General features: G+C 42.0%; 1 protein-coding gene across 1 annotated transcript; it reads left to right on the plus strand.

The window, feature by feature from the left end:
* Nucleotides 1–10,409: 10,409 nt before the first annotated feature.
* Nucleotides 10,410–12,548, plus strand: LOC106709558 (RISC-loading complex subunit tarbp2). The gene is made up of 5 exons (XM_014501379.2): nucleotides 10,410–10,517; nucleotides 10,915–11,003; nucleotides 11,302–11,487; nucleotides 11,567–11,860; nucleotides 11,944–12,548. Exons 2-5 carry the CDS (start codon nucleotides 10,926–10,928, stop codon nucleotides 12,187–12,189), a joined length of 804 nt encoding a protein of 267 aa, XP_014356865.2. The 5' UTR covers nucleotides 10,410–10,517; nucleotides 10,915–10,925; the 3' UTR covers nucleotides 12,190–12,548.
* The last annotated feature ends 536 nt before the right edge of the window (nucleotides 12,549–13,084 follow it).

Here is a 13,084-nt window from a genome sequence, read left to right on the forward strand (position 1 = left end):
TGTTTGACAAGAGGTTGGCATCAGCTCATTGCCAGTAGATGACTGTGGCACTGGCAAGTTGTCTCTACGAATGAGCGAGCGGTGCGGCGGCGGGCGGCCGGGTAGGGCGGCAGCTGAGTCAGCGCACGCGGGCCATGTGGCGGCGGCACTTCCTTGTTTACTCGCTCTCGTCTGTTCTCCGACGTGCCAAGATTACCGATAAATACTTACCTAAATGAAATCACTCAGTGCAGGTTGATACTCGTATAACAGATCGCAGTCGCAGCTTGTGTATCTCGCTTTTTTATTGTTATCAACATGTATAGGTATGTAGGTACTTACATCAAGATCAAAATTACTCTGTTGTATTTGTTATTTTTTGTTTTTGTTGTTATTTTTCAATTCATTTAACAATTCACGCCTAAATATAAATTTATAGAAAAAAATATAATTAAAAGGTTATTTCCATGGGTGTCTTTGGTTACTTCGGTATTCCCGCCTCTTATATAAAAAACTAGCTTTTGTCCGCGACTTCGTTCGCGCGGTTTAAGAAAAACTGAATGACTATTAGGAATAATATGTGTTATTTGAGACTATTTTCTATATCTGTGCCACATTTCAACAAGACGTCGAACCGTTGCAGAATTATCGAGTCCATATGAAATTCAAACGTATCCTACGCGAACCGTACACATTTCCGGAATCTAAGGTAGCCTTTGTGTTCCTCTACATTCTACATCTATATAATAAATGTCATCGAAATCCGTTTCGCCGTTCTGGAGATCAAAGTGACATCCATCCGTCCAAAAATTCACATCTATATATATAAAAGAAAGTCGTGTTAGTTACACTATTTATAACTCAAGAACGGCTGAATCGATTTGACTGAAAATTGGTGGGCAGGTAGCTTAGAACCAGGAAACGGACATAGGATAATTTTTACCCCGTTTTCTATTTTTTATTCCGCGCGGACGGAGTCGCGGGTAAAAGATAGTTTTTAATATTAGTGAGATTAAGTGACAACTAAACCAAGATTAAGCGGTAATTAAGTGTTAACAGTTAAAAAAATAAAAGATTCGAACCTCCTTAATGAGCGAGAGGCGACGCGAACCGTGCATGTCGGCGCCGCGCCGGTCGTCTCCGAGGAGTGCAGACGGCGACGCCGATCCGCTCTCTGTTTCTTCCTGCCGCTGAACTGCGCCGAGTGCGACGCGCGCCGCGGCCGAGTGCCGTGCAGGACTGCAGGCGCCGCCATCGCCGCCGCCGCACCGTCCGCGTGCCGACTGCCCCCGCCCTCGCCGCACCGTCAATCGTGTCCCCAGTCCCCGTGTCCCTCGAAGTTGGCCTAACCGCAAATAGCAGTGCCTACTGAAACCCTATAACTTAGTAGATTAGGTAACGCCCGCGGACAAAGTAGAGAAAAAAACCGAAATAGGATACTAGGTGTGTATAATAAGAAGGAAATAGGAAGTTTATCTGGGCCGCTAAGAGAGGCATCGCTATAGCGTTTAGTTCTATCAAAAAACATTTTTTATTTATTTACTAGCAGCGCCCGCGACTTCGTCCGTGAAATACGGGCACTTGTGGTAGTATTTTTATTGAATTCGGCTAATTATTTTACTTCAGGCGGTTTTCTATTCAGACGCATTCAATCCGTCTACTCGTTGAACCGCCGCATTTCAAAACGTAATGTAATACGGCGGATTTTACAATATGATTGCAACATATACATATACATCTAGTGTTTCAATAAACTACGGTATCGGTATTTGGTATAAACTATATTTTCGTTTATTTACACATTAATATACTCAGGTATTTTTAATATTAAACTTCATTACTAATAACTTAGGCGACCGCTCTGTTCAAAAATCGAAGAGTAACGTAAGTAAGTAACTCAAAGAATATATAGGTACTTATAGTAAGTATAGTCTAGTAACTAAAAAATATTTGAAAAGTGTCGGGCGATTGTTTGTCTAGTGTGCGCACCCACATCCAACCCAACTACTATTTAATCGCGTACTACAGCCCGTTCCGATCAAACTATCGGGCGATTAAAAAGTCTATAGTCTGTGCGTACTCTAAGACCAACATTGACATGAAATAAATGGACAGGCTGTAACGCGTACTATGTTTATTTGATTTCCGCCATTTAGGTAACTCAACAAGAAATAGCATTAGACGTATCGATAACACTTTTATACAACTTGTATACAACAAAAAGAAATCGATCTTTAAGGAATCTTACTAATTGTTAGAAGTATGGACGCCTACGCAACATAAATAGCAAAAATATTTGTTCTATACTTCAACTGTAATAATCGTTAGGCTCTCTCTCTCTTGTCTACGTTGTGCACTGTCATACATTACATAAATTATTCTCGTGTTAATTAAATAGTTAAATTATTATAATCGCCTTTGTTTTCATTCCATCAGGTTATGGGCCGTCCCAAGCCTGCCGTTTAGTGTTATTTCTGAGTTTTGTTTAGTATTTTCAAAGTTTTAGTAAAAGTAAAATCTCACGTGTATAACCTCACTTTAAGTTACCGTGTTCGCGAGTGATTTCTCTTTTCAGCTATTTTCAGATATAAATAATATTATATAAATATGGCTGGAAGTAATTCTTTGATGTCGATTGAGAAGTTGACGGGTCGCGACAATTGGGCTAATTGGAGTTTTGCAGTCAAGGCATACTTACAACATGAAGACTTGTATGACTGTATTTTGAAAGCACCCGATGCTTCCGACCCCAAAGCAATTAAACAAGACACCAAAGCAAAGTCCAAGTTAATATTGTTGGTTGACCCAATTTTATATGTGCACATACAGGATGCACAGAATGCTAAACAGGTGTGGGACAATTTGACAAAGGCATTCGAAGATCAAGGACTGACAAGGAAAGTTGGCTTATTAAAAGAATTAATTAACACAAATTTAGAAAGCAGTTTATCAGTGGAAGATTATGTAAATAAAATTATGACAGCCGCGCACAAATTAAGAAACATAAAGTTTCATGTAGATGATGAGTGGTTGGGCACATTAATGCTGGCCGGGCTGCCAGAAATGTATAGACCCATGATTATGGGTTTAGAAAGTTCCGGTATGAAGATTAGTGCTGATTTAGTAAAAAACAAATTACTACAGGAAGTTAAAATGTCAGACACTACCGCACTTTATACAAACACAAGAAAAAATTTGCCCAAAAGTGATAAGAAAGGCCCTAGATGTTTTAATTGCAATAAGTACGGACATCTCAGCAAAAAATGTTGGCATAAAAAGACAAACAATAATAAAAAAACAGATAAAGACACAGGTTATGTTGCAGCTTTTTCAGCATCCACAGCGAATGACTCCAATTCTTGGCATGTTGACTCAGGAGCATCTATGCATATGACCATGCACCGGGACTGGCTCACTGACATCACCGCTTCACCTGTACCGAGCATAAGGATTGCTAACAACAAAGAATTAAAAGTTGAATGCTGCGGGAATGTATGCATAAAGGTAAAAGTTGAAAAAAGCTGAGGGCCAACAAGAAATCTTGAAGAACATTCCATACCAAGAAATAATTGGCTGCTTGTTGTACTTATCACAGGGGACTCGACCAGACATTACCTACATAGTAAATTCTCTTAGTAGATATAATAGTCAACCTACCAGTGAACATTGGGCGGCGCTAAAACGAGTCTTGAGATATCTGAAAGCTACAATGGATATGAAACTGGTTTACAAAAGAAATGTTGATGAGCGAATTTCCGGCTATTGCGATTCAGACTGGGCGAATGATACAGAGGACAGAAGATCTTGTACCGGCTACATATTTTTATTCCAGGGTGCTGCAATAAGCTGGAACTCTAAGAAACAGCAGACCATAGCGCTCTCTACTAGTGAGGCTGAATATATGGCGCTAGCGTCGGCCATTCAAGAAGCACTTTGGTTGAAACAGTTGGCAGACGAATTTCAACCTGAATTTAAAGGTACACCGTTAACCCTTTATTGCGATAATCAAAGTGCGATTAGTCTTTCAGGAAATGCTGTCTATCATGCGCGCAGTAAGCACATAGACGTTCGGTACCACTTCGTGCGCGAGAAGATAGCTGCCAAAGAAATCCTGGTTCAATATAGATGCACTGGAGAGATGGTCGCCGACATATTGACGAAAGGACTCCCTCGACCGAAGCATGACAACTTCATCGCATCTATGGGTCTACATTTAAAGCGTCTGCGTCCAGGAGAGGATGTTAGAAGTATGGACGCCTACGCAACATAAATAGCAAAAATATTTGTTCTATACTTCAACTGTAATAATCGTTAGGCTCTCTCTCTCTTGTCTACGTTGTGCACTGTCATACATTACATAAATTATTCTCGTGTTAATTAAATAGTTAAATTATTATAATCGCCTTTGTTTTCATTCCATCACTAATATTATAAATGCAAAAGTTCAGATGGATAGACGTTTGTTAGAAGGTATCTCTTCTTCTTCTTTTAATTAATACTGGACTCCATCGAAACTTCGATGATTTTGCCAACGTCAAGGTTGAAGATAATTGATAATGAAAGATGTTAATAAATAATAAAAAAACAAAAAAAACTGTAATAGCTAATGGCAGTCCAGAAATACGAATAACAGTATGTTTTGACAAGTGACCGGTAGCTGATGACTTCAGTTGGGACACTGAAAAGGACAACACAAGAGTTAGTAAACTACCTACAGTTTAAAATAACAGAAACTTAGACAATTAAAGATTAATATTGTTAGAGATTAAAAATTTAAATAAAACCTTCACCAGGGGGGTATGGGCCAAAGTTAGTAAGTATGGGATATTAATAGGTCTGGGGATTTCGTTAGGAAGGAGGTCATATAGTTGAACTTGGAGTTTGGGACAATTAAAAAATATGTGTTCTATGGACCCTTCATCCGTACCGCACTCACACAAGGAATGATCTCGAACACGTATTTTCGCGAGAAAGACTGGAGAAGCTACAAAGCCTAGTCGTAACCGGGTTATAGCAGAGATTATACTTTTTTTAATCTTTCCATGCTTGTTAAACCACGGTTTGGATGGAATACTAGGTTGTATGGACGCATAAAATTTACCCTTAGATTGACTTGACCTTTGCCACAAGGTGGTCCAATTCTCCATCATGGATGATTTAGCGGATATGCGTAGATCTCGGGGAAAACAAGATTTGTACGAATCGGAACCTAAGTAAATTGCGGCCTTTGCATGTGAGTCTACCGTTTCGTTACCATTGATGCCCGAGTGGCCAGGGATCCACGCCAAGACAACTTCAATCCCGGAGCAGTGACAATTATACAGGAGCTGTTTAATTTGAAGGGTAACGCTGAAATTATGACGGGACCGGAAGGGGAACTTTAAGATATCTAATAGACAGCTTAATGAATCGGAAAAAATTAATGTTTTGTTAAGTTTATGGGACTCAGCAAAGGCGATAGCTTCTAGCAACGCAATCGCTTCTGCAGTAAAGATGGAAGTTAACGGAGGACATTTAAAGTTCAAAACGATTTTAAATTTAGGGAACCAAACAGCTGCCCCCACAGGACAATCAGGAGACGACTTTGAGGCGTCAGTAAACATTATGTTCCATTGGGGCCAGTCCGATTCCAGAATAGAGTTAAATTTTTGGTTGGCTGCAGGAGTATGCTTCTCAATTCCAAAATTTAGGATAATTTTAGGAGAATAAATAAGAGCGTCAAACTGAGTTGCGTAGACAGGGATTACAACACCTTGTTCGATAGGGGAAGCGGGGACTATATATTTATTAAACGAATTAATAAGCAAGGGGGGATCTTTGTTAGACCAATAGCTGGAGGTTGAAATTGATTGGGAGAGAGCTTTTAAGACGCGGAGAAGAGGATGATGTTTAGTTTGGACAACATTACAAAAAAATCTGTCAGACAGGAATTGCCTACGGAGATATAGGGGGGGATCCAGACATTCCACTTGCAGAGCGTTGACTGGTGAACATTTCATAGCACCAGATATCAATCGTAAGCATCTGGACTGTATCTTATCTAATTTAGATAACGCAATTTTATTACAGGGTTCCAGAAGAAAACCACCATAATCAAAGTGACTACGGATTAATGCGTCATATATGAGTTTAAGGGTGACAGGATGAGAACCCCATCTAACCCCGGTAAGAGTTCTTAATATGTTTATGCCCTTTTCACATTTTTGAATGATATGGTCCAGATGTTGTCGACCCGAAAGTTTAGAATCAAACGTAACTCCCAGAAATTTGACAGTCTCATGACTAGGAATACGTGTATTATCTACATAAACAGCTACAGGGGGAACATTTCGTTTACGAGAAAAAAGGACTACGCTGCATTTTGCAATGGAGAGAGAGAGGTTATGTGCCAAAAGATAGTCGTTTAAATAAGAGAGGGCAGAGTTTATACGACGAGTGGCTTCATTTACAGATGACGATACGGAGTATAGGGCAATATCGTCGGCATATTGTAGGATATTACAAAATGAATTTACGGAAGATTCCAAATCAAAAGTGTAGATATTGTATAACAGGGGGCTCAAAACCGAACCCTGTGGGAGACCTTTCCAAACGGTGCGAGAAGGGAGGGAAGTATTAAAGTAACGAATAGAAATAGTACGGGACATCAACAGGCTGCAAATGAAATTGATCATCCTCTCGGGGATACTCAGCTGTAGCATTTTCTGCCTGAGTAGGGGAAGTGAAACGCTATCATAGGCAGCGGAAATATCTAAGAATGCACCTAATACATTTTCATTTCGGGAGAAGGCCAGACGAATTTCTGAGGAAAGGATGCTCAAACTATCCAAGCATCCTTTGCCTCTTCTGAATCCAAATTGAGAGTTAGGCAGTAAATTACGGTTTTCAAGAAGCCACTCTAGTCTGTTTTTGATAAGATTTTCCATAATTTTGGCAAGGACAGAAGACAGAGCTATAGGTCTGTAGGACGAAGAGTCGTGGGGATCTTTGCCAGGTTTTAATATAGGGATTATAATCTGGGATAACCAAGAATCGGGCACAGAGCCAGTGATAAATATGTAGTTAACAATTTTAAGGAGCATGATCTTGGATGAGTCTGGAGATTTACAAATGAAAGAATAAGGTATGCCATCAACACCTGGAGAGGAATCTCGTAGGTGGACTAGAACACCGGAGAGTTCCGTTAGAGAGAAAGGGTCATTCATCCTGTCAGAAGAAGGGGAGAGTTGGGTGGGAAAGTTACCAGACTCCGGGACGAAAGGAGGGGCTAAATTATCAAAGAAGATTTCTAACCATGGCATAGGGTCATTAGAAGAAACGTTTGATTCCAAAAGGGACCTACGATAGGCCTTGATCTTATTCCAAATGAGAGTAGGAGGAGAGCGTGGGGAGAGAGATTCGCAGAATCTTTGCCACCCTAGTCGTTTCTTTTCAGCTAAAAGTCTGCGAGTGTACGCAGAAACTTTTTTTAAACTCAAATAGTTCTCCATTGTATAATTGCATGAATACTTTTGCTCAGCTTCTTTACGAAGTCGAACACTCTTTGTGCAATCAGAGTCCCACCATGGGGGGGAACTTCTTTTCTGGGTAGATTTTTTTAGGGGAATAGACTTATCGGCAGCTTTTATAAGAATAGAAATATAGTCATTATAGAGTGAAAGGAAATTATAGGGGCTAGCCTCTGGAAGAGAGGCAATTTCTTTTGTAACTATATCTGAAAACAAGATCCAATTTGCTTGAGGAATGCGATATTTCTGAAGGGGAGTAAACGGCATGCTTGGAATAGAAGATTGAAGTATGGAAATCAAAATGGGAAAGTGATCACTTCCATATGAGCTATGAAGAACAGACCAGGCTAAATTGGGGACTAGAGTGGGGGAAGCCAAAGAAAGGTCAGGTATGCTAATATTTTGTAAGGGGGGCCCTCTGCGAGTGGGTGATCCATCGTTAAGAACGCAGAGACCGATATCATCCATTAGATCTATTAAGAATGGTGAATAAGGATCATTATAGTGGGATCCCCACATAGAGTGATGGCAATTAAAATCTCCTAATATTAAAAATGGTCTGGGGATGGATGACAGGATGGATTGTAGTTCGGCAATAAGATTTATACTGGGATGAGGGATATAAACTGAAATAATGGAAATATTTAAAACTTTAACTGCTACAATATGTAAGCCTGGGTTATGGGGGGAGATGTTAATCTGGGAAAAAGTAATAGATCTACTGATCAAAAGGGCGCATCCCGCCCTGCCATCATCTCTGTCGTCCCGAAGACATGAGAAGCCCGGAACCCTAAAGTGGGAATTCGGATAAAGCCACGTCTCTGAGACAGCAAAAATAATGGGTTTATAATGGTCTATAAGATGACAAATTTCGTGTTTTTTACTGCGGATACTTCTACAATTCCATTGGAGAATTTGAGGGGGGAATTTGCTGGTTATTTTTAGCAAGTATAGCAAAAAGTTTATCTGCGAGGGCAGAGACATTGGACGGTAGTGGAGAGTCTGACAATTTTGAAAACATGTTAATTAAAGAGCATAGTAGTAATTCGACAAGGTTATCATTAGGAGTAGGGACAGGGGGGGAGTCAGGACAGGAATCTAGAGCACAGCCATTGGATTGACAGGATTTTGGTGTCTGGATAATAGAGTTGTGTGAGACAAAATCATAAGATTTGCTCAACACAGGTTTAGGTCTGGGGGGGAGAAACACAGTTTTGTTGTAGGATCTAGAGGCAGGGTTTGATGTGGCATTGAGAGGGGAGAAAGCAGAAGTTTGGTGTGAAACCGAAGTGGGTGTTGCAGCAATATCTGCATAAAGGGGCCTAACTTGGGGAAATCTTTTAGATGCCTCTAAATAAGATATATTTTCTTCTGACATAAGCATCTTGATAGACTTCTGTCTAGAGTGCTCAGGGCATTTAGAATCAGTGGCCATATGTCTGCCACCATGGCAAAGAAAACAGGATGAAGAAGAATCTGAAATTGAACAGCTTTCCCCTGAATGGGGCTGAGCGCATCGGAAGCATCGAGGCTTTGACCTACATTGTTTGGCAATATGACCGAACCTGCAGCAGTTGCGGCATTGAATAGTGGGAAGATGATATAATGAAACTGGAAGGGAAGCATTAAAACAGAAAATCTTATCAGGGAGGCGTTGGCCAGTAAATGTTAAAACGACTGTAGTAGAGGGGACCCATGTTACAGAATCCTCTCTCCTTGATTTGAAATTGAGCCTTCTAGCCCTAATTACTTCACCAAAATTGGGAGGGGTAGATACTCCAGATAAAAGCTCTTCTAGAGTCCACTCTGTGGGTATATTTCGTACAACGCCTAAGCGGAAGATGTGGAAGCGGGGTATATGACCAACCAAATTGCTATTCTCGAGAACGGGATTTTTCAGGAAAGCATTAGCACTTTGTGGTTTATTAAAAGTAACCGATATTTTATTTCTGCCAGTTTCCTTTATACCACCTTCAGCAATATCAGGTACATTATGTTTATGTAAGAGCTGTGCTACTCTTAAAGTTTTTAAAGAGGAACCAGAAGAAGGGTCTGTTTCTTTACGGGAGACAAACACTGTGTACGGGCCCTTGTCACTCTCACTATATTGTATGTCAGCATCATTTTCGAAACCGGGTTTTGTAAAAACAGACTGGATCGAACCAGAAGGGGATGTTGTTTTTTTAGAGTCTGCCCTTGTATCTACTGCTGGTCTTTTTAATGCCTGCTTTTGTTGAACTGCCTGATCAGCCCCCTTATCGGGGGCATCCATAGCACTCATCTTTACCTTAAACTTAAATCTAACTACATACACTTACCTTAAAAAAAATACCCACAACCAACACAAACACGACAACACAAATATTACAGTCTCAATAAGAAATAATCAGCAATATAAAAGAAACGAAACAAGTTTATAACCTAACTTCAACCAAGCGTCAACGCTGCCAAAAGTCAAGTCCAACGAAAAACAGAAGGTATCTCTGTAACGGCTCAACGGATCTTGATGAAATTTGGCACAGATGTAGAACATAGTCTGGAAGAACACATAGGCTATTTTTTAAGTTGATTAACTTCACTTTTTAACTCTGCGCGGAGGAAGTCGCGGGCGACAGCTAGTTATTTAATAAATATGGAGAATTTTGGCCTGAATGATTTCGGTTACAAATTTGAAATTTTATATCATATTCAATTAATTATTTTCAGATTTATCCTGAATGTTTAAACTAATTAGTTTTTCGCAAACACTTAAAAATATTATACACGTACAGTACTGGTTTTCGTAAGTGGTAGAAAAAAGAAACCACAAGTGATTTTCGTTTATTGAAGTAAAACTAAAATTATACATGTCCATTTACTATAGGATCAGTGGAACCGCAACAGTCAGCGTCAAGGCGTCAAGTCACAGTAAACAATTGTCAAGAAAGTGTCACTGTCAAAAAAGTTTACAAATAAATAAGTGTCTGTGTTCTGTTAATATATCGTAACACAATTACACATTAACAGGAAGGAATTATATCTGCACTAGTGGTACATAATTATTTGTCAATGTTTCCTTTATAATAATGGATTAACAATAACTTTATGATTGAAAAGTACTCCTGAGATTGTACTCGGGCCTGCTGGGTATCTAAATTCAGGAGAACTTAATGTAGATAAAAATTGCATTTAACAGAAATTAAATCTGACAAAATTATAGAATATATCACATTCAAAACGATAAGCGTAACCAAAAAACAGTTTGCAGACCCGATGTGGCTATTTTTTCCATGTTCTTACTAATAGACAAGACATCAACGGGATGTATACTACTGTTATGACAGAAAAGACCTTATTACCTCAATGACAAAAGATATCTCACAACTGTTGACATAAGTAAATTGTACAAATTAGTTTAACAAGCATTTGTTGCAATGTGTGTTTCCAGCAGCGGGCACAATGAAGACCGCAGTCACCGTTCTACAGGAAATGATGATAAAGCTGGGTCTGTGTCCGGAATATGAATGCATTGCCCAGGTAACATATATATGGTATTGTACATAATTATGTGTGAAATAAATAACTGGCATTCAGTACAGTGCTGGAGAAGTGACACAAGTCTGCTACTAGAAGAATCAATATATGGCTTAAATCTATGTATGATCCGTAAATTACTATAGGATAATTTGTATATAAAGTTTACCTGTAAAGTTTGAGGTAGAACAAATGTGCAATAGTGCAGGGGGTGGGTGGTTCTCCATCCATATGTATCCACCTTTAAGTGATAAATTGCAATGTGTCGAGCAGGTCGATACTTCTCCGCTTCGTATTACAGTCGGGGCCCCAGCACCTAGCGACGTTCGAGTACCGCTGCTCGGCGCACGGACACACGGTGACGGCGACGGCGCGCTCCAAGAAGGAGGCGAAGCAGGAGGCGGCGCGCTTGCTGCTGTTGCGCCTGGCGGAGCACGGCCTGCCTGTGCCCGCGCCCTTCTGCCGCTCCACCGCCCCGCTCCCCACGGTCTCCTCACACCTGACTCCTCATTGATCACGTTCCCCGTCGATTAGATTACCGTGAAATATGAGTGTTTCCACGGCAGGGCATGGCGGCCGTCGGCGCGGTGAGCGAGGCCGCGGGCGGCACGGCGGCTCGCAGTTACGTGGCGCTACTGAGCGAGCTGTGCGAGGAGTACCGGCTGCCGGCGCCGCAGTACGAGCTGACGGCGGACACGGGCCCGCCGCACGCGCGCCACTTCACGATGAGCGCGCGCCTCGGCCTGCACGAGCGTCGCGCCACCTCCACCACCAAGAAGTCCGCCAGGCAGCTCGCCGCCGAGCAGCTCTACACCTATCTCAGAGAAAACCTTTCTCGGCTCACCAAAGATTTCATCGAGGTAAAGTAAGACCTTGTTCTCAAAGTGATGTCGGCGGTCGTCGCGTGTCGTCTTCCCCTCCCCCTGTTGTTGTCGCGTTGCAGGAGGAGGCGCTGGCGCGCGCGCACGAGCGGGCCATGGAGCGCTACGTGGAGCGGCGCGAGGAGCTGGGCTGGCGGCCGCACCTGGGCCAGCGCATCGCGGACTACCACCTCGGTCTGTTGACGCATGTCGGTGAGCTCGCGCCTCTCGCTACCTCTACACGTCCGCTGCGGGCTGCGGGTACAACCGCTACCCGCCATTTTATTTATTTATTTAATTATAACATGAAAAACTTACAGCTATATTAATATAAATAACTCTAAACTGGATATGAAAGCCAATAACAAGTCTTCACTTGTAGCAATTTTATATCTGAGATGAGCAAACAAACAAATACCGCAATATTTATGTGACAATATTTTTGGTAATAGACTCGCATTCACGAGACACGGTGTCGCTTGTGAGTTTAATTATTTTTGAAAGAACTAGGAAAGGCCTTTCACTCACAGTCCCACAAAAATATCCGGTCCGGTAAGTTTCAATAGATCACTAGCGCCCTTATCGATCTTGTAATATTTTATTTTGACAATTTCTATATCTACGTAAACTTGACATTCCTCAGCGGTACAGATAAGCTCGTCGCGTCATAAACTATTCCATTAATTTTTTGTACTGTGCACAGAGGCGGGCAAGCGGGAGGCGGCGCTGGCGGTGCTGGAGGCGGCCGAGGCGGCCGAGGCGGGGGGCGAGCGGGTCGAGGCGCTACGTGAGGTCGCCCGCGAGCTCGGCCTGGGCCTCGAGCTGCACCAGCTCCCCGCCGAGGGCGGCCAGCTCGCGCTGGTGTCGCTGGCGCCCACCGCGCCGCCGCTGGCGCTGGCCGGCGCGGAGCCCGAGGCCGCCGCGGCCGCCGCTTTGCGCTACCTGCGCCGCGCCCTCGCCCCCGACCGTCGCTAGGCCCCATTTTCAATATCACGCACCGCCGCCGAGGATTTTAAATTAAAATAAAATAAAAAGTGGTGCACGGTTTGAGTGATGGTTCGTTTTAAATTTGTATAAAGTATATTACACAACGACATAACTCAGGCTCGTAACCATGAGAGGTAGGCGGAGACACGGACCTTCATTTGGCGCGCTCTCCCTCTCTCGCTTCTTCTACATTCATGCAACTATAAGACACTATCTATTTATTATACACATACATGC

Source organism: Papilio machaon, chromosome 5 (assembly GCF_912999745.1).
Source record: "Papilio machaon chromosome 5, ilPapMach1.1, whole genome shotgun sequence".
Classification (NCBI taxonomy): Eukaryota; Metazoa; Arthropoda; class Insecta; order Lepidoptera; family Papilionidae; genus Papilio; species Papilio machaon.

What these genes read in the sequence shown, in the direction of transcription:
- LOC106709558 (XM_014501379.2), top strand. Translation starts at nt 10,926, where the DNA reads ATGAAGACCGCAGTCACCGTTCTACAGGAAATGATGATAAAGCTGGGT. An exon ending in CCACCGCCCCGCTCCCCACG is followed by an intron (nt 11,488 to 11,566) that starts GTCTCCTCACAC and finishes TTTCCACGGCAG; the next exon opens with GGCATGGCGGCCGTCGGCGC. An exon ending in TCACCAAAGATTTCATCGAG is followed by an intron (nt 11,861 to 11,943) that starts GTAAAGTAAGAC and finishes GTCGCGTTGCAG; the next exon opens with GAGGAGGCGCTGGCGCGCGC.